This window comes from Amblyomma maculatum, chromosome 8 (assembly GCF_055883805.1).
Source record: "Amblyomma maculatum isolate TAMU_Amacu chromosome 8, ASM5588380v1, whole genome shotgun sequence".
Classification (NCBI taxonomy): domain Eukaryota; kingdom Metazoa; phylum Arthropoda; class Arachnida; order Ixodida; family Ixodidae; genus Amblyomma; species Amblyomma maculatum.
In genome coordinates, this window is record NC_139351.1 from 122,695,690 (window position 1) to 122,716,784 (window position 21,095).

The window sequence follows — 21,095 nt, forward strand, 5'->3', positions numbered from 1 at the left end:
TTTGGCTCAATCTGGAAAGTCCAACTACTATGAAAAGTAAACTGCCTGTTATCCTTTGTGCAAAGTGATGCTGATATACGGTACTGCTTTGCAATGCAGACTAAACAGCATTTGTATTTTCTACCTTCTGAATGTAGGAATGAATGGAACAGTACCAGAACGCGGAAACCAGATATACATATAGGGGTAATATAACTGTTCTTATTAAAGAAAGACCTTCGAGCACTTAAGCGCAGTCACGGAAATTTACGCCTAGGCGTCGCGTTTAGCGAAGGCTTTCCGCCAGCGCGTGGACGTCAGACGAGGAAGACCTTGGGTGAACTGCCGGCTCTAGAAACAAAGGATTGCTCAAGTGCGCCAGATGAGGCTGCCGCCCTCCGTCGACTTCGCAGCTACAAGCGCGCTACTTCCTCCAATTTTCACACGTCCATGCCGCCAGAAGCGTCCCGCCATTCAAGCGCTCGGCTTCTTCGGGGCGGCGGCAAACGAATCGAGTACGCAAGGCAGCGGGGACCATCGTCAGTTTCTGGAATCCGCCGCCAGTTGGTAAAAGCCAGGGAGAGAGAGAGGGACCACAGAAAGGGGACACGGGTAATAACATAGACAAGCGCTCTCGATCGACGACGCGGCGCTTTTCGCGCAAGTGAATCTCATTGCCGGAACCGAAAACGAACCCGAGCTCGAGTGCCAAGATGCCAACATCGGCATCGACAACGTACGACCGGCTGAAAATGGCAGCCGTCGACCAAGGTTTATTTCTGCTGCAAGATGTTATCATTCGTTTCAAGCGCATCGAAAGCATCCTTGCTATAGTCGGCCTCTTCTACGCCGGGAAGACGGCTGCGGCCGTCAGCGTACGTCTCATTGAAGGCGTCAGGGTGTTCGTGCTGTCTCAACTTCGCTGGCACGACTTCACACGCTACGGCCAATGGGCAGGTAAGTGATGCGGGCCCGCCGTCCTTCGGTAGTTCGCGAACTTGACCGAGTTCAGGGCTGTTCGTAACTCTGGATCGATTGCTTCCTCCAATACGACCGAGATGAGAGAACCGGCTCGCTCGTTTCCTTCCTGCATACGCTCTCTTGCTTGTCGCGCAAATGCACTCCGGGCGCGTTGGGCATCATGCATACCTTTCGTGGGCTCGCACTGTGTACGAATTTGACATTTCGAAACCTGGCAGTAGCGATGTGATGTAAGAAAATGGGCAGCATAGCGTGCTTGCTAGTCTTTAGCTGTGATGAACACAGGTGCATTGCCATTCCGGTACTGTAACGTAAAGTTGCGCTACAGACTGACACAGACCAGCGGTGTTCCGCGTGACTGCGTGCATGTTGTAGTTAACCGCAACGCCTGTAGAACTTGGTCGCGTCGGCTGTCGACTTACTTTTTTTTTCCTTACTCTTTCCATTCACATGTAGTCGTCACAGGTGGCACAGATGGCATCGGAAAGCAGTACGCCCGTCAGCTGGCGAAAAGAGGGTTGAACATAATCCTGATTAGCAGAAACATGGAAAAACTACGAGCTACGGCGCAGGAACTTGGTAAGTGGCCTTGCCCCCGTTGTGTGACTACCGCTCTGAGACGTTTCTTACCCTGTTATTTTCCCTCCTATCTTTTTCAGAATTTGATTTTCGTGTGCGAACGCAGATTATTCAAGCCGACCTCAGCGAAGGGAGGCACATTTATCCGGAAATAGCGAAACAGTTGGAGGGCAAGGAGATTGGCATCTTGAGTAAGCGGAACTGCGGATGAAATGCTCTTGGAAAATATTGTTTTATGAGACCGATATTAGACTTAAAATTATTTTTTCATGCAGTAAACAATGCTGGAGTGATGTACGATTCCCCTAGTCTGTTCCTCAACGTTCCAGAGAAGGTATGTTCTTTCTGAATATTTTTTTGGGGGAAGAGAAGTTTTGACATAGTGCTTAAAAATGCTTCATAGTTTCATCATTCTACCGCATGTCATAGATGCATTCATGGTAGCCATTGTGTATCATAGCTTCATTTGGGGTACATTCGTCACTAAGACATTTCACGGCAAGCGATATTTTGCAGCAGCTTTTGTACCAAGTTGCGCTACTGGAATGCGTATGGCATTCAGTTACTAAGAATGAGTTCCCACTGTTGATTCAGCATGCAGCAGCTGCATTTTGATAGGGACAGAATGCTGAAATTAATCTGAAGCCCACAACTACAGCAGCTCTTGCAGCCTACAGTATTCTGTTAGCACATAAATATATTCAGTAATCATTTTCGAACACACGGAATATGCGATAAGGTTTAACGTCTTAAAGTGACTGGTGCCATGAGGGACGCCATAACGGAAGGCTCCAGAAAGTTAGACTACTTGGAGTTCCTTACCGTGCACTGAAATCGCGCAGTGCATGTGTGCCTTGTTTTTCACTTCTATCGAAAATCAAAATCTGTGGGCTACTTATTTGTTTGGCAAAGAAATGAAGCGTTTCTTGCCTCGTTGCATACAAGAATGCAAGTGGTGTGGTTTCCTGTGTGGCATGGGTGAGGTGGTAACAGCCTTTTGTTGTGTTCTTAACAATTCAAGTAAAGTTTCAAGCCAATTTGCTTCATTAGAAAGTGACTTTATCTTGTGCAACACTCTTCAAGCTTGGGGTTCATGCAAACCCATCTATGTTTTCATGATTTGTGAACAAGCATTGAGAACATTTATTTTTTGCCTGCTTGGTTATTTGGCTTACACATGCAATGGGCACAAGCTTGGAAGCTAGTATTTTGCAAAGGGATAAAAACATTTTGAGCGAGTGAAATCTGCAAGAAATTTAGTTGATTAGTGCTTCCCGCAAACCTTCCAGGCAACATTGTGGTGCTGTTATAGTGGTAATGATGTGCTCTTATTGTTTGTGAATGATGAATATTGCAGAGGCAGGAGTGGTAGTACATATGGTTTAGTCATGATATCTACAGCTTTTCATATTGGCATTACATAGTTTCGTGCTCGGTTTTTATACATTCTAATGCCGGTGTACTTTATTTGGCTACATATTCATTCATTTATTAACTTGCAGAGATGATGAAACCTGCAACGCTTTTGCTTTGTCAACATATGGCTATGGCCAGAGTGATGTTATAATTGTTCCTTTGCCTATTCAGTTCTGTAGTTTCTGTTTCAATTCTTTAAGCACAATTTACTTGCACTTGTTGTTTGGCTCTGAATTCTGGAAGAAAAAGCACTGTATAATTTTGACGCGTAGTTCAATAGCAGGAGCAGACAGGCATTTAAATGTATATTTTTTCCACATGTCGCTGTTGTGTCCCGTGACCAAACTGTGTAGCACTGTTTCCTTCAAAAGGAATTGCAGCTGGCAAACTAGCCTTGTTTTGCTGCGGTAGTCTTTTTGCCGTAACTTTCTCTGATGCTTTGGTTTTGATTGCCTTCATTTCTAGAAACTAATCGAAAGCGTCAACATTAACATGATGGCCGTCATGATGATGACATACATTGTCCTGCCACAGATGGTTGAAAGGTAAGTGCTTAAACATCTTGTAAAATGTTAAGGCAAAAGCCTTTAATGCCTCATCGTTGTCGACAGAACGTTGTCAGCAGAGGTGTTACGCTTTCGAGAGTGAGAGTTGCAAATAAATTAACCTGGTCTCTGCCGGGAAATAGACCTCCATCCCTTGGATCCCCAGCCCAGCTCTTTACCAACTGCGCCACGTCCTGGATCATGAAATGCTCTTCATAAATTCCCCTTGTCTATCATGACAAACATAGTGGGATTCCACAAGTGATAGATACTGCGTCTTTCCTTTCCTGTAAACGAATTATAGAACGCCGGTGAACTTTGATGCATTCAATGAAGTGCTGTTTGTGTTCGACAACGGGTGCGCCGATGTACCGTCACGACAGGTCATGTTGTCACCAGGCAATTCATGCATATACAAAGCTGACCTCGCTGGTCGTCCGATCCAGGCGTCTGTGCGGCGCCTTTCATTTGCCGCTTCCGCAAGCGCCGCACCACATACAAACAGAAGCAGATCCAGATTTCTAGGAGGCGTTAGTACAGCAGGCATCAGCTGCATTTAAAATCACAATAGAAAAGGCGCAGTATCTGTCACAATTCTCCGCGGACACATGTACCACACCATAAAAGAAGGGAGGAAGGTGGGAGTGAAAGAAGAGAGGAAGATGGAGGTGTCTTAGTGGAGGGCTTTTGCCTCATCGAACTTTAGCGGCCCAAAGTGCCCTCTAAATTAATTCTTATGCTGGTCTGTACATTTATCATCATATTCATGTGCTGCTTGGCATTTTCATGCTCCTTCTTTCAGGAAAAAGGGCCTCATTGTCAACATGTCATCAATTTCCTCATTCTACCCTCTCCCATTGATGGCTGTCTACTCTGCATCAAAGGTATGCTAGGCAATCTCGGTATCTCATCAAAGCACCAGCATCTTATTCATTTGCTTTGTAGAAGCTCACCAAGAGAAATGGTTTAGCAGGCAGTTATCTAACAGGCTATGGTTTGGAGGCAAGCATTTGTGGTGAAAGTAATTACTAGTGCAGTTCATGACTAAAAGTAGATCTACGGTATAATCCCTGAGTGCAAACTAGACGTCATGTGCAGGCTTTGTCAAAAATATACAGCCCAAGGGGTTTCCTTCTCACCAGCATAAAAGCTTTTGTACAGCAACAGAGTTCCTCTTACCATTGATCGACTTGGAACCGTGGAGATCAAGTACATGCCACACCGCATCGTCCAAAAAAAAAAAAAGTAGGGGCTGTATATTTGTGACGAGGTGTACATAGTCAGAAGCGCATAGAATGCAAGATTAGGAAAAATTTACTGTCATCACTGCTCACAGTTTAGGATAGGTTTATGCCTTCCAGTTATCAGAGTTTGAAATACACATTTTACCATCAAAAGCAAAGCAATATTCACTGGTCGCAAAAACATTTCTTCGCTGAGCTCGGGTTTCACGAGTTATTTTGTAGGCATACATATTGTATTCTTCACATAATTAATATGCCTTCAAATAAGATCTGCAAATTAGTGGGGCAAGTTCATTATTTAAGGTGCAATATTACTCAGTGTCTGTCTGCACCAGTGAGAGAAATGGATGTTTCTGCAAACTCAAACTCTAGAACACTGGATGGGAACCAGCTTGTAAAAGCGTGCAAATATTCTGCTCACCGACATATTTGGAACATGCTTTCTTGGAGAGTTGCAGCATGCAATTTTCATGTTCGAGCTGTGCCACTAGACCTTATTGGGAGGGACATTCAGCATGAAGTCGTACAAATCGCGAGGATATAAGTTTGAAGGAGAATGTTGGCATGAAGAGCTGAAGGAATTCTCTACTTAATTTTGACCTACTTGGTAGGTTACCACTTTGCGATAATAGAGAGGCTGCTCCCACATAAAAAAAGTGCCTTTAAAATCTAGAGAAAGAATTAGAGACAGTTGTTTGCCATTGCCAACAGTTCAGTTTAGTGCGATGGCAGGTAAGATTTCTTCGCTCAGTACACAGAAAAAAAAAAATACCTAACATGCCCAAATATTAAGACAACCTTGGAGTTTTTGTCACACAAGAATGAAGGAAACAAAAGCCAAAAAGTGATAGGGTTTTAGCGTACTTGAGCCGAGTAGGATGTGTGAAAGCTTTTGCACACAGATGGAAGTTGATGGAGACGTTCGATGCACAGTGTGCTGCAGCGATTGGCTGCAACAATCCGATGATACCTTGTGAAAGAACTGCTTGAATTACTCATAGATGTCAAGACACATGGACTGAGACGTTATGATCTAGCAGGCTCTGACGATCGGCTCTGACGATCATATAAGCAGAACACTAATACACAAAATGAAACAAGAAACCAGTGTCACTGTTGTATTATGAGTTTAAATCCGAGTGGTGGCAACAATCATTCCTAGTTTAATTATACATTTTTTTAATTGTAAAACTGACTCACTGCTGCATAAATGTCAGATGATAACAAAAATGGCCTTGGCATCAGCATTTGTTATGAAAAGAAATGCTGTATTGTTGTCATTGGTGTGCCTTTAAAAAATGCATCTGCACTTTTGTCAGACAACTGGGCAGCATCTTAGTACTGAATTTCCTGCTGGAAGTTCTTCAGGTTTGACATTTTGCTCGGTTTCAGGTGTTTGTCGACTGGTTCTCCATGGCTCTTGACTATGAGTACAAGGACAAAGGCATCACGGTGCAAAGTCTGATCCCGTCTTACATCTCAACAAAGCTTGTACGGTTCAGCAACTTCCTCAGCACACCCAGCCTGATCGTTCCAGATGCAGAGACTTTTGTCAAGAGCTCCTTGCAGACAATCGGTGCGAGCAAGCGGACTACAGGGTTTTGGACGCATGGCTTACAGGTTGGTTCCCTCTCATTTTCATGCGACGATGGCACTCGCCAGCCACCAGTTTTGGTCGTGAATGCAGGGTGAAAAGGCTTCAAATGTTTGAATTATGCTACAACTTTGGTTTGATGTGACAAAATGGCTTGTCACACAAGTAGGGCATAGGGAAAACAGTTTCAAGCTCTCACAAGTTTTGGTTTAGTTTTTTTGCGATCACTGACTGTGAACTTATATCTCAGGGGCACTCTGTTATCACATATTTTGAGATTTGTGCATGGCATCTAGAGGAAAAACGCAAAAACTGCTCATACTATGCAGTGCAGCACGTTTAAAAAAAAAAAAAAAAAAAACATGCGGTCCAAATTTACCTCGAGACCAACACTAGGTTACCACTTTGTGATAATAGAGAGGCTGCTTCCACATAAGAAAGTGCTCTTAAAAACTAGAGAAAGAATTAGAGAAAGAATTAGTTGTTTGCCATAGCAGGTCTTTCACAGCCCATGAGTCACATTGGAATGTTGAAGGGCCACTGTCCAGGGTATGACCTTTTAAGCAAAGGAGCCCAATGCTTCGATCAGGTACCGGAGATAGTCTGTGCAAACTGCTACAGCGATATGCGTGCCGCAAAGCAGCAAAAATACAAAATCAAAGCTCTCTCATGCACTCCTTTGAAAACCAGCTTCCCCAATCTCTACGCTGGCTCGTTGAGCCACGAGGCTGACGTCAAGATCACAACATCCATTGGCCCGTCTCGCTGACTGACTAGTGAGGATGGGCATACGCCACTAATTGCGACCGCCACTCGCTGTGTGCTTTTTCCTCGCTTTCTCTCCTTTTTAGGAGACGCCCCACCTCCCACTAAACGCGGAGGAGGGAGGGGAATTTGGCTTGCGGAGGCCAGACGACTGGGCAGGAGAGTGAAAAACCTCCGAGAGGGAACGGAAGGAGAAGGAAACGCAAAATCAGTTGATTGCGGTGGCTGTAACTGCATTATTAATTACTAATTTCAAAACCTTTTTGCGGCCTTGTGTTCTGGGGGCAAAGCCTCACAGTCACAGAGGAAGAAAATATTTTCGACTGGAGGGTGGACAGTAGCCCTTTAAATATCGCAACTTAGAATTTTTAATCACGGTCAACAAAATTTAGCAATTGTTTTATATACACATTGTACATATTCAGTCCTATGGGAAATGCTACACATAAATTCTGCATGTAAATCGTGGCAAGAGCATGCACTTTGCATAGAAACCTCCCCGATTGAGGTCACGAAATGGTAAATTTTAAAATTCATTTTTGCTGTAACAAAACATTGAACCACCGTGAAATTTGGTACATAGCCGAGGAGGTTACTAAGGTGCACTCTTAAGAATACACTTCTTACATTACTCAAGAAAAAAAAAAAAAAACAGTGGCAGACACCCTCGGGGGAAGCCTTTCAGCTGGTGATGATTGATTTTCGTAACGCTGCAGTTCATTTAAGCAGTGGTGAACCCCTTTTCATCTGCTACACCCCATGTTGCCATGCTAGCACATCTAAGGACATTATCCAGAATGTCGTGAGAGTCAGTCAAAGCCATTGGTGCAGGCGAGTTCTTTGAGGGACAGAAGCCGCTTTTTTTCTTGAGTTGCATCTGACCTTAGAAGTACCTTTGTGAAATCATTAAAATTTGAGTGAATACTAATGATATTGTAACGGGGCAGCAAGCCGATGAACAAAGACAACAGAAAGACGATGTCCGATGATCGCGAGATGATTTTAATCAATCTCGGTAGGCCTAGCAGAAGTGCTCCTGCTCGCGCCACTGCCCGCTTCTTCCTCATCTGTAACTATTAAAGTTTCCTGAGCTTTTAATCTGCAAGTGCCTGCATCATTAATCTGAGTCTAAGTAGCACACTTATCTATCTATACATTTATCTAGCTACATACTTACCTAGAATTTTTTTTTTTTTAATGTTGGCTACAATGCTACTATGTGTATAATCTGCAAATGCTTTTTCTTTCATGCTCACCCTACTTCCTCGCACTTGCAGTCGAAAGATTGCAATTTTATTTTAAGTTATGGAAAGTGCAAGCATACATGTGGTGAAAAAAGAAATCTCTTATTCACCATTTCTGCCATTTCAGTACTGGACGTACGAGCATATGCCGCAATGGGTGTGGAATCTGACATCTTGGATGATGTTCAAGACCATCGACAACACACCCAAGCCAAAGTCTGTGTGAACAGCCCTGAGTTCGGTTTGCTGGTAGCGCTGCCTGCCTTCGCATTTGAACCCCGCATTGGTGCTCCAACGGAGCCCGCTGACAGCACATGCGGTGGATGCAGAGAGAGAGAGAGAGAGCGAAGAGGCCATTTAACATCATCTGTACTGCAGCCGTCAGCCGTGCTGTTTGATTTGATTGGTGCTGGGAGGGGTGCTCTTACCTTTCGACTGGAACTGTGAATTACTGAGTAACTGCACCGCTTTTCTGCACGTCAAAGCACCCCGCTTCGGCGAGTAGTGCTTTGGCAAAACCCAAGGTCGCAATGCTGCCGGTGGCAAGAAGCAAGCAACACCAATGCAGACAACTCTCTGTGCTGAATGGTGTTTGCACCAAATTTGTTCGATCGCGACAAACTACTACCACTCATTAATAAAGTTCACAATTTTGCTGTCCATAAGAAGAGTCTGCAGTGTCGTGAACTAGTCATTTAATCTCAAGATCCAATTTTCAAACTGGAATTTTGCTGTGCGCGTTAGTACACAGGCTGGCTCTAACGTAGTGCATGCAGGGCTTCCTGCTTCAGCATTTTTTGCTGCTAGTTGAGGATATCAAACGGGACACGTATTTTAAGACACAAGATTGTTGTCTGAAAATGAATTTAGCATTACCTGACGTGCCCGGTTCACTACATCAAAAGGGTACAATGAGATCCTGTTATTGCTCTCCCTAAAAATTGATTCTCCGGTTGTTTTGGGCTCTGTTGATGTTTCTCTGACAACAGAAGATGCATTTACTGTGGAACAAATTGGATTAATAGATCTTCCCACCAGTTGATCCAAAGTTTGATGTCCTTGCAAAAGATAGAATGCCACTGTCTGCAAGTAAATAGTAGTGAGTGTAATCTCTGTGATTCCACGCGAAAGAAATAATGCGCATTGATGCATGCATTTTGTTCGCAAAATCAGCTAGGAAAGGTGATCTGTATTTTTTTCTGCCTTTTTTTTTGGCTCACAAAAACTATATTCATTGAGGGTAGTCTATGATTAGAATGTGGCACTCTATCAATAATAGGCTAGCTGCTATTTGCTCTTGGTGCTGAAGTGTTTCATTCTGTGTTGCATTTTGTCAAAAAACATTGAAAATTTTATCAAGAAAGCAAAATCTGGTTGTGATAAAAACTAAAAAGGGTGCACAAAACAGCAGTGCTAGTTGAACTGAGAAAATACAAAATTGTAATTTCTGGTAAGTGCACCATGATCTACAGAGATGAGCAAGCTTGTCTGGAACACTCGAATGACATACTTTCATCTATCACTTGCCACTCTCTCACTCTCCTCTCACTCGTCACTCATTCGACTGAAGAAACAAATATTTATGCAATTAAGCTTTCTTCATAGAGTGTGGTTGTAGGCCAGTTGGTGGGACACTAACTAAATGAAGGAACGACAGGACAGAGGCAAAGTGACAACATGAGGTGAAAAAAAGTGTTTTTGGATGCCTTTTATGTCAGTGAAGGCATCCTTGAATATGAGTCTCTGTTCTAGAACTTCGTACCAGCTTTAAAAAGTCAGTTTCTTTTTTTCACAGAGCTCTGTTCTAGTGCTGTAGATAGGTGTGCTCACCTCCGTGCAGCCTGCACACCCGCCACGATGGCCGAGTGGTTAGTTTCTATTCCAGCGACAGCAGCTGTATTTTGATGAGGGCGGAACACGACACTGGTGTTCTGTGCAATGTAAGTATGTTAGATTCCCAATTGGTAGAAATTATTCTGGAGCCCTCCAATATACCATCTCTCTCACCCCTGCACAGTCTGGGTGTTCACCAAGAAGTGAGGTAGTTGCTACATTCTTTTCTTTCTTTAAAACCAACTTTAATTTTTTTTTATTTTTTTCATGCGTAGTCTGCAACTAAGTGGCCTGTACAAAAAGGAAAGGCCAACAACGCCAGTGGCTTGGTAAAAATTTGTATTTTTCAGTTGCTGCTGCCAGAAATTGCACGAAGGATGCAAAGTATAACCCTCTCGAGCACAGACAGCACTGTAGATATGACCTGAATTTTACTGCATCTCGTGTACACAAGGCATAATTATCGCACTCGTGGATGAAAATGTGCGCTGATATCTGAGCATTCATGTAGAAAAGTGTAAAGTCAACTTGCCAAATGACAGAAATCCATTCTGTTGATGGATGGGTGAGAGTTTTCAATTCTAGCATGGTTGCGGCAAGTCTCAATAGTGTCTTCTTGTGACAGAAATGAGTCAAATGAAGTACTTTTTAATTGAGAACTTGAATATAGTGTGGAGTCGCAACGTAGGAAATATAAGGTCTCCACAGAGTACCCACAATTAATCAGTGGATAATGTTGTGTTTTTACGTGTGCAATTTCGGCATGCCACTTATAAGATCTGCATTTTGTAACATCTCCTGAAAGACTCAAATTGCACCTGAAGAGGTTAATGAAAACACTTATGAATTATTACATTCTTGAAAAAGAAAACTACCTCATGCATAACTCTGTGCACAGACTCCTCAGCTACGGTAACTGTAGTAAAGCAGGTGTGTTTATGAGTGGGACAATACTACAAGTATGCGGCTAAATCACGCACATCGCGTGCCTTTTGCTGTCTGTGGTTTAAAGAGCCAGTACTGTTGCATTATAACATATAAAATGTGTCAACTTAATTTTTTTTTTTCTTCCCTGCACATAATACTTGGCCTAGGTAAAGTGTTTTGCCATTCTCTTCACCTCTGCAACCTGCTGCGCTACTCTGTGATTAGGGTGCTTGGCTACTGAGCTGAAGAACCCAGGTTTGATTCCAGCTGTTGCACCCACTTAAGGGGAAGGGCAAAATGTAAGATATCCATGTGCTGCACAATTTCAGCCCACCTTAGAAAAGCCCAGGTGATTTCAATTAATCCAAAGCACTCTACTACGGTGCCTTTCGTAGCCAACATGTCAGACCGTTTGGGCACGGAAGGACTTGAAAAATGGACGTAAGCTAGTCTTGCTATAAGCTATGGCTATGAAATTTGCTATCTTCTAAATGGATGCAGCTTACATTAGAGCTCAAAACTAGAATAAAATTTTGTAGTATTTTTGAACGCAATGTCATTAAAGGCCCCGCATGACATGGCAGGAATTATCAACTTGGGCTTCTCCTTTGAAATTGGAATCGAACCCTTCACTACACCACGGCCGGTCTCGAGGGAGAGCGCACTCTCTTTCTTACGGCCTTCTCAATCGCCGCGGGAACAACGGGAACGTTTCTCCTTGAGTTACGCTCTCCGCCGCCACAAGGGGCGCGACCTGCTCACTGTTCGCTCCACGTCTGCTTCAGCGGCGGCGGGTGGCTTTTGCCTGGTTTCGAGCTATCGCTCGCGAGTTTCGTGGTGAGTGCAGCCCCGTAATGAAAGAACACAGAAGGTAGATGCTGCAGCGACATGTCGTCAACGTAATACACACGTGAAAGGATATAGAAAAACACTGTCGTTCAGCAAATGTTTGACAAGCATGACATACATTGCAGCATGGTAGCCACTTTTGTCTATTTTAATCCGAATTTTTTTCCGAAGCCTGTACAAGAATAGGAAAAAAAAAAAAAAAAAAAAAAAAAAAAAAAAAAAACTGAATGAGCAGTGATCACATCAAAGCTTCTTCAAGGCTTACATGACAGCAACTCGTCTGCAACAGCAAAACCGTCTTTTAGCGCTAGATACAAAACCATCCATGTAGTACCAAAGATGAAAATAATTTCATAAAAATGTAATGTAAATTGCAAAATGCTTGCATGGTATAAAGTATTAGTATTAACAGTCAAAGTAAACGTTGTAGGGTTGAGCTTTAAATGTTATTACAATTCATATATTAGCCAATGTGTGGTATTATAAACGTTATTTTAATTTTGCAAATGAACATTGTTTTAATGAAATTTTTACATGATATTAAGCTTATTATGAAAACAATCAAAAATGGTTGATATTCATGACACCACTTGTGCTCGAAGTGGTAAAAAGAGGCCAATAAATGATGAAAGTAATACTCGATGCAGTGACTTACAAATAAGTTCACCTGCTGTATCAAAAGTATGCAAGAAACTTCTAAAGCGTTAAAGAAGGACACTCTCACTGAAGACTCATTTCAAGCCCTATAGAGACCCATTGGGGCTCTCTTAGGGAAAGTATAAGGTTAATGTGCGGAAGGGAACGAAATATGCTAGATGCGAGGGCCGTAACAGCTAGCCGCACATGACTACATTGTCAAGACGGACGTTTCATCTGAGAGCAAAATAAAGGCACTGAAGGAAGTGATGGTATCTCCTACCATCCCATTTCCCACTGTCACATATTCCGGTTTACCTTACGTCGCTGGATATATTGTTTAGTTAATCAACTTCGGGGGTGACGCTTGCGTCTTCTTGAAACTAGCGAAAGAAGCAGCCCCATGTAGTACACTCTTCTACGAGGACACTATTTTAGTGGACTGCATTATCCGAAGCCAGAGCTTGTTGCCCTATTGGACAAGCTTTTTCTTTTCTTTTTTTTTCTAAAGAAATGCCGACACCCACTACACACAGATATTCTCGAAGTACTTAAGATCCTGATTCAGTCAGCATTTCAGAATTCAACTCTGAGTTGCCGAAAGGAGAGCTATGTTATTAGGTCCGCTTCTTTGATATTTGAAAAATTTCTCAGAATTTTTCTTCTAAATTAATTATACCAGGAAAGTGACATAGAAGACCAAGAGGCCAACTCCTTATGTGCACAAGCCGTGCAGAAAGATTTTGAGACTGAATTTTCTAGACGCAGGTCGCATTTTGATGAATATGTAGTTCAATGTGTAACTTTGAAGGACAATTTTTTATTGTTTGCTGCTCTTTTCGATTCTGCTTAACTGTTTATGTCCATTTCCTTGATTAAAATTAGTCTCGAGACTACATATACATCTTCGGTCTTTCAACCGACTGATATGTTTTGAACGAAGCTAGAGCAACCCACTCCACTAGATCAAGTGAAATTTTTACTATATGAGTAAGTTTTTGTTCTTTACTCTGAATCTGAGATGCGCCATGAATTTTTGCCGGTGCCTATTCTGATCTAACGAAAACGGTAGCGGTTGACAGAATCTCCACCCAACAGTTCACCATGCACTCACGTGAGGTCGCGCTACACCTGCTTAAAACATTCAAAGCAACATTGCATAGCCTGGTAAATTTATTTTTGTACAAAACTTAGTGGTAAAAAATGTTGAAGTGTACCCGAAGTTTCATTCAACCGTGCACAACCGCACTGGCCAAGGCGCGCGCGCGCGTGAGCGGATTGTTGACTGTATTTTATTCCTCGTACACGATAAATGTTCGATGCTGATTTAAGGCCTTTGTCACCATAAGGGGCGAAATGTTAGGACCTGCCGGTTGAAACTAACGCGGGCGAATCTAAAAGCGAGAGCGCGTTTCCCTTGCGCGTGAACGGCTGTAGCGGAGGAGCAGCAGTGGGGCGGTGGTGACCCCACCGAGATGCGGCGGGCGGTGGAAACAGACCCCATTGGAGAGGCCGTAAGAGAAGAAAGGCACGCTCTCCCTCGAGACCGGCCGTGACTACACCTAGGCCACACAGACGTGTTTATACGGCTTGTTTAGAGCAAGGCTTTATATCCATGTTGTGTGGTCTTTCAAACAAAGTGGTACTTTTTCACCGTATACTAACGAGTATATGTCTAAGATAACAAATGCACAAATAAGGAATCGGAGATTAGGCGAGTAGCAAAGTGCAAGTAAACAAACGATCTGTAAGAGAAGCTGAGGACATAACGCTATTGCATCCTACCCTTAAATGCGGAGCTTAAGTATTCCCCCATTTTCTTTTTTTTCCTGCAGGGTCCTGAAATTCTGTCATTAGTTCAGTCATGTCAAACCCTTCGTGACTTATAGACCATATTATGCGAAGCTTTTCGAACTCCCGCTATCTTTTGAATATTCCATTGATTCATTTTCAATACCTCGAGGATGCCATCCAACTATCGCACTTTCTGCCTACCCCTTCTCCCGTCTGTGTCCCTATATCTTTCTCAACATTAAAGTTTTCTCCAGCGACTCCTCTCTTAGCATCAGATCACCAAAATAGCTGAGCTTCAACTTTAGAATTTGACCCTCCAATGAGCAGTCAGGGGTTTACGGTCGACAATATCGACTGATTTGATCATCTGGCAGTCCCAGGAACTCTCGAGAGTCTCCGCCAGCACCACAATTCAAACGCCTCGATTCTTCGGCTGTCAGCCTCCTTCACAGTCCAACTCTCGCATCCATACATCACAACTGGAAAGACCATAGCACGAGTTATACGGATCTTGGTTGGCTGTCTGATGTCTCTGCTCTTTACTAGGCGGTCAAAGGCTAGCCGTGGTTCTCTTTCCCAGAAACCGGCATCTCCTGATTTCATGGCTGCAGTCAATTTTCACTCCAGCTGAAGACTTGTCCAGTCCAGCCTTCGTCACGACACACTCGCCATATAGGTTAAATAGTCAGGGCGACAGTATGCAACCTTGTCTCACTCCGTTCTCAACTGGGGACTAATCAGTAAGACCATGTGCTGTTCTGGCTGTAGCCTCTCGTCCTTCATACAGGTTTCTCAGGAAACAGATATCTGAGATGAGTTGGAACTCCATTCTCTTGGAGAGCTTGCCACAATCCATTGTGATTTATGCACTCACATTACACTACTGTCAAACATGTAACCTATTGACTGTTACTGACTGTTTATTCACTGTGTGGGCGTGACTTTCTCTGCTGTCAAATGCCGTCATATGCAGGGGCAGCCGCCCCGTCAAGCTGCTCATCGAAGCAGCTTTTTAGCGGCTGCTCCTTTCTTTTCCTTGTAGTAAAGAAAAAATAAAGTATTATTATTATTATTATTATACCCCCAGGACACAAATCACCAACTGTTGTATTTTTGATGACAACTTTTTAAATTTTGTATGACAGTAAAACTGGTTATGTTGCATAAACTGCAATAAGAATTATGCACCTTAGGAAAAAAAAAAATCAAAACAGATTTATTATATTAATATGATAGCACTAAGGAGAATGTTACTCAGAAATTCTGGGGTCGGTGTTGGCGTTGCGAGAGAAAAATCACGAGCACGGCAGTGGCAGGCGATAGCTGGTATCTGACATGGCCACACACTGACTGGACATAGTGTGGTTGCTCGACATTGTTTGGCAGGAGCTGCCAACTCGGGCCTCTCCTTTCACATGGGAGGGTGATATCAGAATCGGCCTGCCAGGACCCTTACATTCACATTACCCCTAGACCACGCAGGCATGTTCATACGGCTTGCCTAAAACTGGGCTTCACATGTAGGTTGGTAGCCTACGCTATCGCATCATGCCCTTAAAGGCGGATCTTAAGTGTCAGCCATAATTTTTGTTTGCTTGCTTACGCCTTATAGCTTCCAAGATCAAGTACATTACCTCACGAAACTACTTTGAGAAAACTGCAGCTAAATCTTTTGAAAACTCCCTTCTTTCTGCTCAACATGAGCCCAAAACCGAATGAAAACAGCATTATTGAAGCCATGAATACTAAAGTGTAATATCTAAAATGCTGTATGAGGCAGTTGCATAATCTAAAAACATTCAACGACGAGTCAACGACGAGTCACACTCATCTGGCCTGATGTTCCTCCGCTGCCACCTTAGTGGTAAAAATGATTACAGTCTGCTATTGCCTTTTGCAATTTTCGACACAAGAGGGTTCATAAGAAACCCATTTCAAGCAATTAGCAACATTAGCAATTAGCCTAACATTATTCCTTTCATAATGGTGTCACATATGGAAAATGGTGGTTGTGGCGATGATCTAGAATTTGTTTCCGAAATTGACTGATTTTCCGTGTGCAACCTGCATGCACTGAGGGAAAGCTGCTCTCAAGAGCAGCCTTCTCTATTTAGAATTTTTTTTGTTTGTTCTAACAAGAAACGAATGAATTAATACATTTTCAGAATCACAATGCATGAAAAAATATTAATGAAAAAGTTTGTCTATTTTGATTACATTGCTCAGGAATTAAGTAGCTTATGTGTGTCTTGGTTAATCTGTGCAGTAAACAAGCTAATGCTGAGCCTGAACCCTTTAACCGCCAATTTAATTCCTGAAAACATACCAAAATCTGTAATTTTTTTTTTTAGCAGCCATAATTCTTTTAGTGCTACTTGGAGTGAATATATATTACACTATTGGTTTTCGGTTAGAGTTAGCATAAAAAATGAAGGAACAGCTGCTTTTGAGGGCTCCTTTCTCTCAAAGTATGCCATAGTAGTTGGTCAGAATGTACTGAAATTCCAAACATTGATGAAATATACTGTAACACACAAAAGTGCATAGATGCTGATTCGTTCTAACACAAGTTTTCATGGTCAATAGTCAAACTTTGTGTGGTAGATTACGAAACACGGTGTCGCACAAAACCAAACTTGGCAGTCCTCACCCCACGTCAACAACATCACTTTAGTCATCTGAGTATCTAACTAGAAGTCGAAGTCAAAATTCCTGTGGGCCCTAATTTAAGATAGCCAACAGCGTTGCCATCACAAATGCTCCAAGGACCACCTTTTTTTCTGAAAATATCGTCGTCGCTGACAGTCTTCTCGTGTAGCACCCATATAAAATGACTGTTCTCAGGTTTACAGCATGCATGAAAGCCATGAAATGCGGTTTCTATGTACAGCTACTGTATGCTAGGCATTCAAACTGCAACAAATGCAAATGACAACCGTAACTAGTCTTTGGCAGCGGAAACGCAGGCCGGACGAGTGTGACTTGCCCTTGGCGATACTGGGCACGTCCTTGGCGATATTAGTACAAACTCCTAAGGCGAATACAGCTAAGGGTTGGCAGTTAAAGAGTTAATCGTGCCCAATGTCAGCAAAAGCTTTGCAGCAAATGAACTAGCTTAGTTGCTGCTGAGTGAAAACAAATAAAAAGAGAGAAGTTAAAGCAAAGTTGAAAATATATAAACAGCCAGTGAAAACACATAAACAACACATGTAAAGCTAAACAAACAAGTTAACACAACTGGTTCCTCCTTCGTTGTTTCTATATCATTCGTCTCTTGACAAATATCTTGGCATAATCTTGCTATGCACGGCCTAGAATGGATTAGTATAAGGTTTGTTACAAGAGTAGGAAACACAGTTGTACAGCATAGCAGACATCAAGGACAAGCACAGTCCTGGTTAGTAGCGGGAGGTTTCTGTTAGTATTGTCTTTATTAACCTCAACTGTCCAGAGTTTAAGCGCTGATGATTAATTTTATTACAAACATTTCGGGACTCACCGGGCCATTACAATGGCAGGATTTTTGTTCAACAATAAAGTAGAAAGCACAAAATACTACACCAAAACCGCAAGAATGAAAACAAAAAAAGGCCATAGCTGTGCCATTGTACATGTCTATCCAGATATACCGCAAAACGATGTCACGCTTGGTATCAAACTGCGCCAGCATGATAAACTGCTTTGTTCAACTGTCGAGTTTACTGTAAGAAGAAAACAGATCTGCACCATGAATCAATCAGTCTATTCGGTCAATTCATTTCTAATGCTGACACGTTTGCCAAGAACAAAGTGCTTTAAACATTGGTGAAATTTCTTTTACAGCTGCTGACACATCAGTATAAATGAAAGTTAAAACAAAATGCTCCAGAAAATGGCTTTCTGCTCACAATGGCTTGTAAAAAAAATACGAATTCTGGAAAAACAGTTTGCATGAGTTTGGTCATGCAGGTTGCTATACTAACCACTTTTTAAGTAGCTAACCATAGGCCTGCTTTTGTTACTCTGGCATTCATCACATTGCAAAGACATACAAGACAAATAATAAAGCGGGTAAAAAAATGCCCACATTCACATTATACCTTTAATATAATGCTTATAAAATGTTCTCACTGTGGAATGTCACATACTAAAGTGCTGCAACTCTTATATAAGGCAGAGACAAGGCAGCATGTAAGCTGGCGGATGTTTAAGAAATCACACATTACGTCATCATGTGGAATGTCACGTACTAAAGTGCTGCAACTCTTATTTAAGGCAGAGACAAGGCAGCATTTAAGCTGGCGGATGTTTAAGAAATCACACATTACATCATCATAATAAAAAAGTGAAATATCTAAAATACGATTTCAAGGTCTCATATACTCCTAGTAAATACCCCGCTAATGCGAAAATGGGAAGACTTTATCTCAAATTTAAGAGTACTGCTTACGTGATTACATGTAGTGACGGCAATAACGGTTGAGCAGCTCTTTTCTGGCTTGCACTGTAGGAGCAACATCCTTGCTCAAGGCACTCAGCTTCAGTGACAGCATCGAACCAGTTTAGCATAAGCAATCAAGTGAATCATGTTTGCATATTGTAGCGTTTTAACGCCGGACGTCGAACAGTGTGCGTTTCTTAGTGAAGCTAAAGTATGTTCATTTGCATCATGTCTATAATTATGACATGCACACTACTGTCTGTTTGTAATCTCGATTTTGAAGAAAAAAAAAAAAAGAATGTGGCTTAGCTACTAAATAAGACACTGCTCTCAACGATCTGAGTAAGATACAAAATACGATTCAACATCAGGGACATAAACATCACTGAGAAGCAGCCCTGCACCCCTTCACAAAAAGAAAAGGTGCCAATTTCCCTGACCCAAAAGGATCTAACCCAGGTACATTCGACTGGCCAATATTGGTAATATGTTGGCAATGTCTGGCCCACCATGGTATCAGTGCACTGCCAACAGAGTACCAACATTGGGCCGACTGTTTGAGCCTCCTAGGAAACGCCACCAATTTCCTATTTTATCTTGCTACGAATCAAATCTGCAAGCATGGCCTGACTCTTTCACCACCACACGCCATTGTTACATGTGTACACTGCTTACACAAACAAGTTGCAACGTACAATGAAACAACAACATAAAACAACAATATTGTTGCATCGCAAGCATTGTGTGAGCAATGTGAAGAGGAAAACTAACAGGCAGCCACCAAAAACTAGCTGCTGAAATAAACTGAGGAAGTAACCTCTAACCAGACACTAACCAGGTGTGCTGTGTCACGACTGAGAGCACTGCATGTGGCTGCAATAATGGTTTGCTGCACTAAAATGCTACTGGGTGAGTATTCCATCTAAGCTGAAATTACTGGAGTTGCATCATTCCATCCAGTGCAGCCCTACATATCACTACTTTCTGACGTGCTGGCTACAATAGTTGTGATGGCTGACGCCTCAGAAGTCAAAAAGGCACATTGCATCATGAACTGGAAGTGCGATGGCGCCTGCCAACGCAATGCCCGTGCTGTCTGCCAGCGATGCAATGCGCAGGGAAAATTCACGGTGCTGAGGGGCTACCTGAAAACATGACGGAACAAACGTTATGAGTCTATGATTTGTAGCGCATCCTTATTTTTTTTTTTTTTTCAATGATACAAACTGGTGCAAACGTTTGGAACATTTTCTTGCTTTGTGCGCTATTGTTTTGCAACACTGAGATAATTTCATCAATAGGTCTAAGCATGAAACAATTGCAGTGGGTAGTCTAGTGCCATCTACAATCGATTCTGTCTACTAGTTCTATGTATATCAATATTTCAAAATGTAAAGCATGGCATTGTAACCTCATCAGAATTCTTGGTCATAAAGGTTTTACTCTTCCAGTTGATTTGGTGACATAAATGAGGTTTGATTTCTTCAGAGGCAACTGTCACGAATAACGACTGCGAGACTGAGAACCAACTGAGAACCAACTTTGGCGGTGTCTGATGACAGACACTTGCGGAGGCAAGTAGTTAAATAGTGACTGCACAGTTTCTCACAAGCTATCCTTCTATTAATATAAGGTATTATAATCTGATATATATAAGCACACACTCTTTTCATTGTGAACTGATAACAGCATGCAACAGTACACTGTTTTTTTGACTGAGCTAGATGAGCAGCAGTAACATAATCTAGCACCCCAACATGAGCTGCTAGCCTGTGCTTCTTTTTCTTTACGAGGAACACACCTTCTCATGCACCTTGCCTCATGGTTTATGTTACTATAACAAACAGCTCGGCTATCAGCTGTACTAATAAATAGCTAATAAATAGACACAACAGTTAAAAAACAGATGCCAGACAAGACACTGGGGCTAGTCAAGATTGCTTGCAGATCATGCTGATATCCAGTGCACATCAGGATGAAGCCTTAAGTCTGTGTCACACTAGCCTCATGATCGAGTATGCGGTGCACAATTCCCTTAGAGATGGCCATGCTGCAAATGACCAAAATATTTTCATAAATAGAGCGAACTCACGTCTTTAGAGATCCGGTAGAAAGTATTGACATAGGCTGCCCCACCGAGAAGACCTTCATACAGGACGACAGCGACTACAATCCAAAAGCTGGGCAGGAAGAGGAAATAAGCCTCCGAAAAGATGAAGGCCATGTTGACAAACTGCAGAAAAAATGCGGCATTATTAGAGGTGAACCAACCTTTGTATTACTTTGTAC

General features: G+C 42.4%; 2 protein-coding genes across 7 annotated transcripts in view; one reads left to right on the forward strand and one right to left on the reverse strand.

The window, feature by feature from the left end:
- Positions 1–364: 364 nt before the first annotated feature.
- Positions 365–9,015, forward strand: LOC146182422 (inactive hydroxysteroid dehydrogenase-like protein 1). Its single transcript, XM_084577505.1, has 8 exons — positions 365–936; positions 1,417–1,539; positions 1,620–1,730; positions 1,815–1,873; positions 3,421–3,500; positions 4,303–4,384; positions 6,137–6,364; positions 8,475–9,015. The coding sequence occupies exons 1-8, from the start codon at positions 693–695 to the stop codon at positions 8,571–8,573; spliced, it is 1,026 nt and encodes a 341-aa protein (XP_084433631.1). The 5' UTR covers positions 365–692; the 3' UTR covers positions 8,574–9,015.
- An 8,824-nt stretch (positions 9,016–17,839) lies between these two features.
- The window catches only part of Cln3 (CLN3 lysosomal/endosomal transmembrane protein, battenin), a 119,376-nt gene continuing 116,120 nt past the window's right edge, over positions 17,840–21,095 (reverse strand). For all 6 annotated transcript variants that reach the window (XM_084577522.1, XM_084577520.1, XM_084577518.1 and 3 more), the window contains 2 exons: positions 20,899–21,039; positions 17,840–19,951 (listed from right to left, as the gene is read on the reverse strand). In XM_084577522.1, the coding sequence (XP_084433648.1) occupies positions 19,829–19,951; positions 20,899–21,039 (264 nt within the window). In that variant the 3' untranslated portion in view covers positions 17,840–19,828. The remainder of the gene's footprint in view (positions 19,952–20,898; positions 21,040–21,095) is intronic.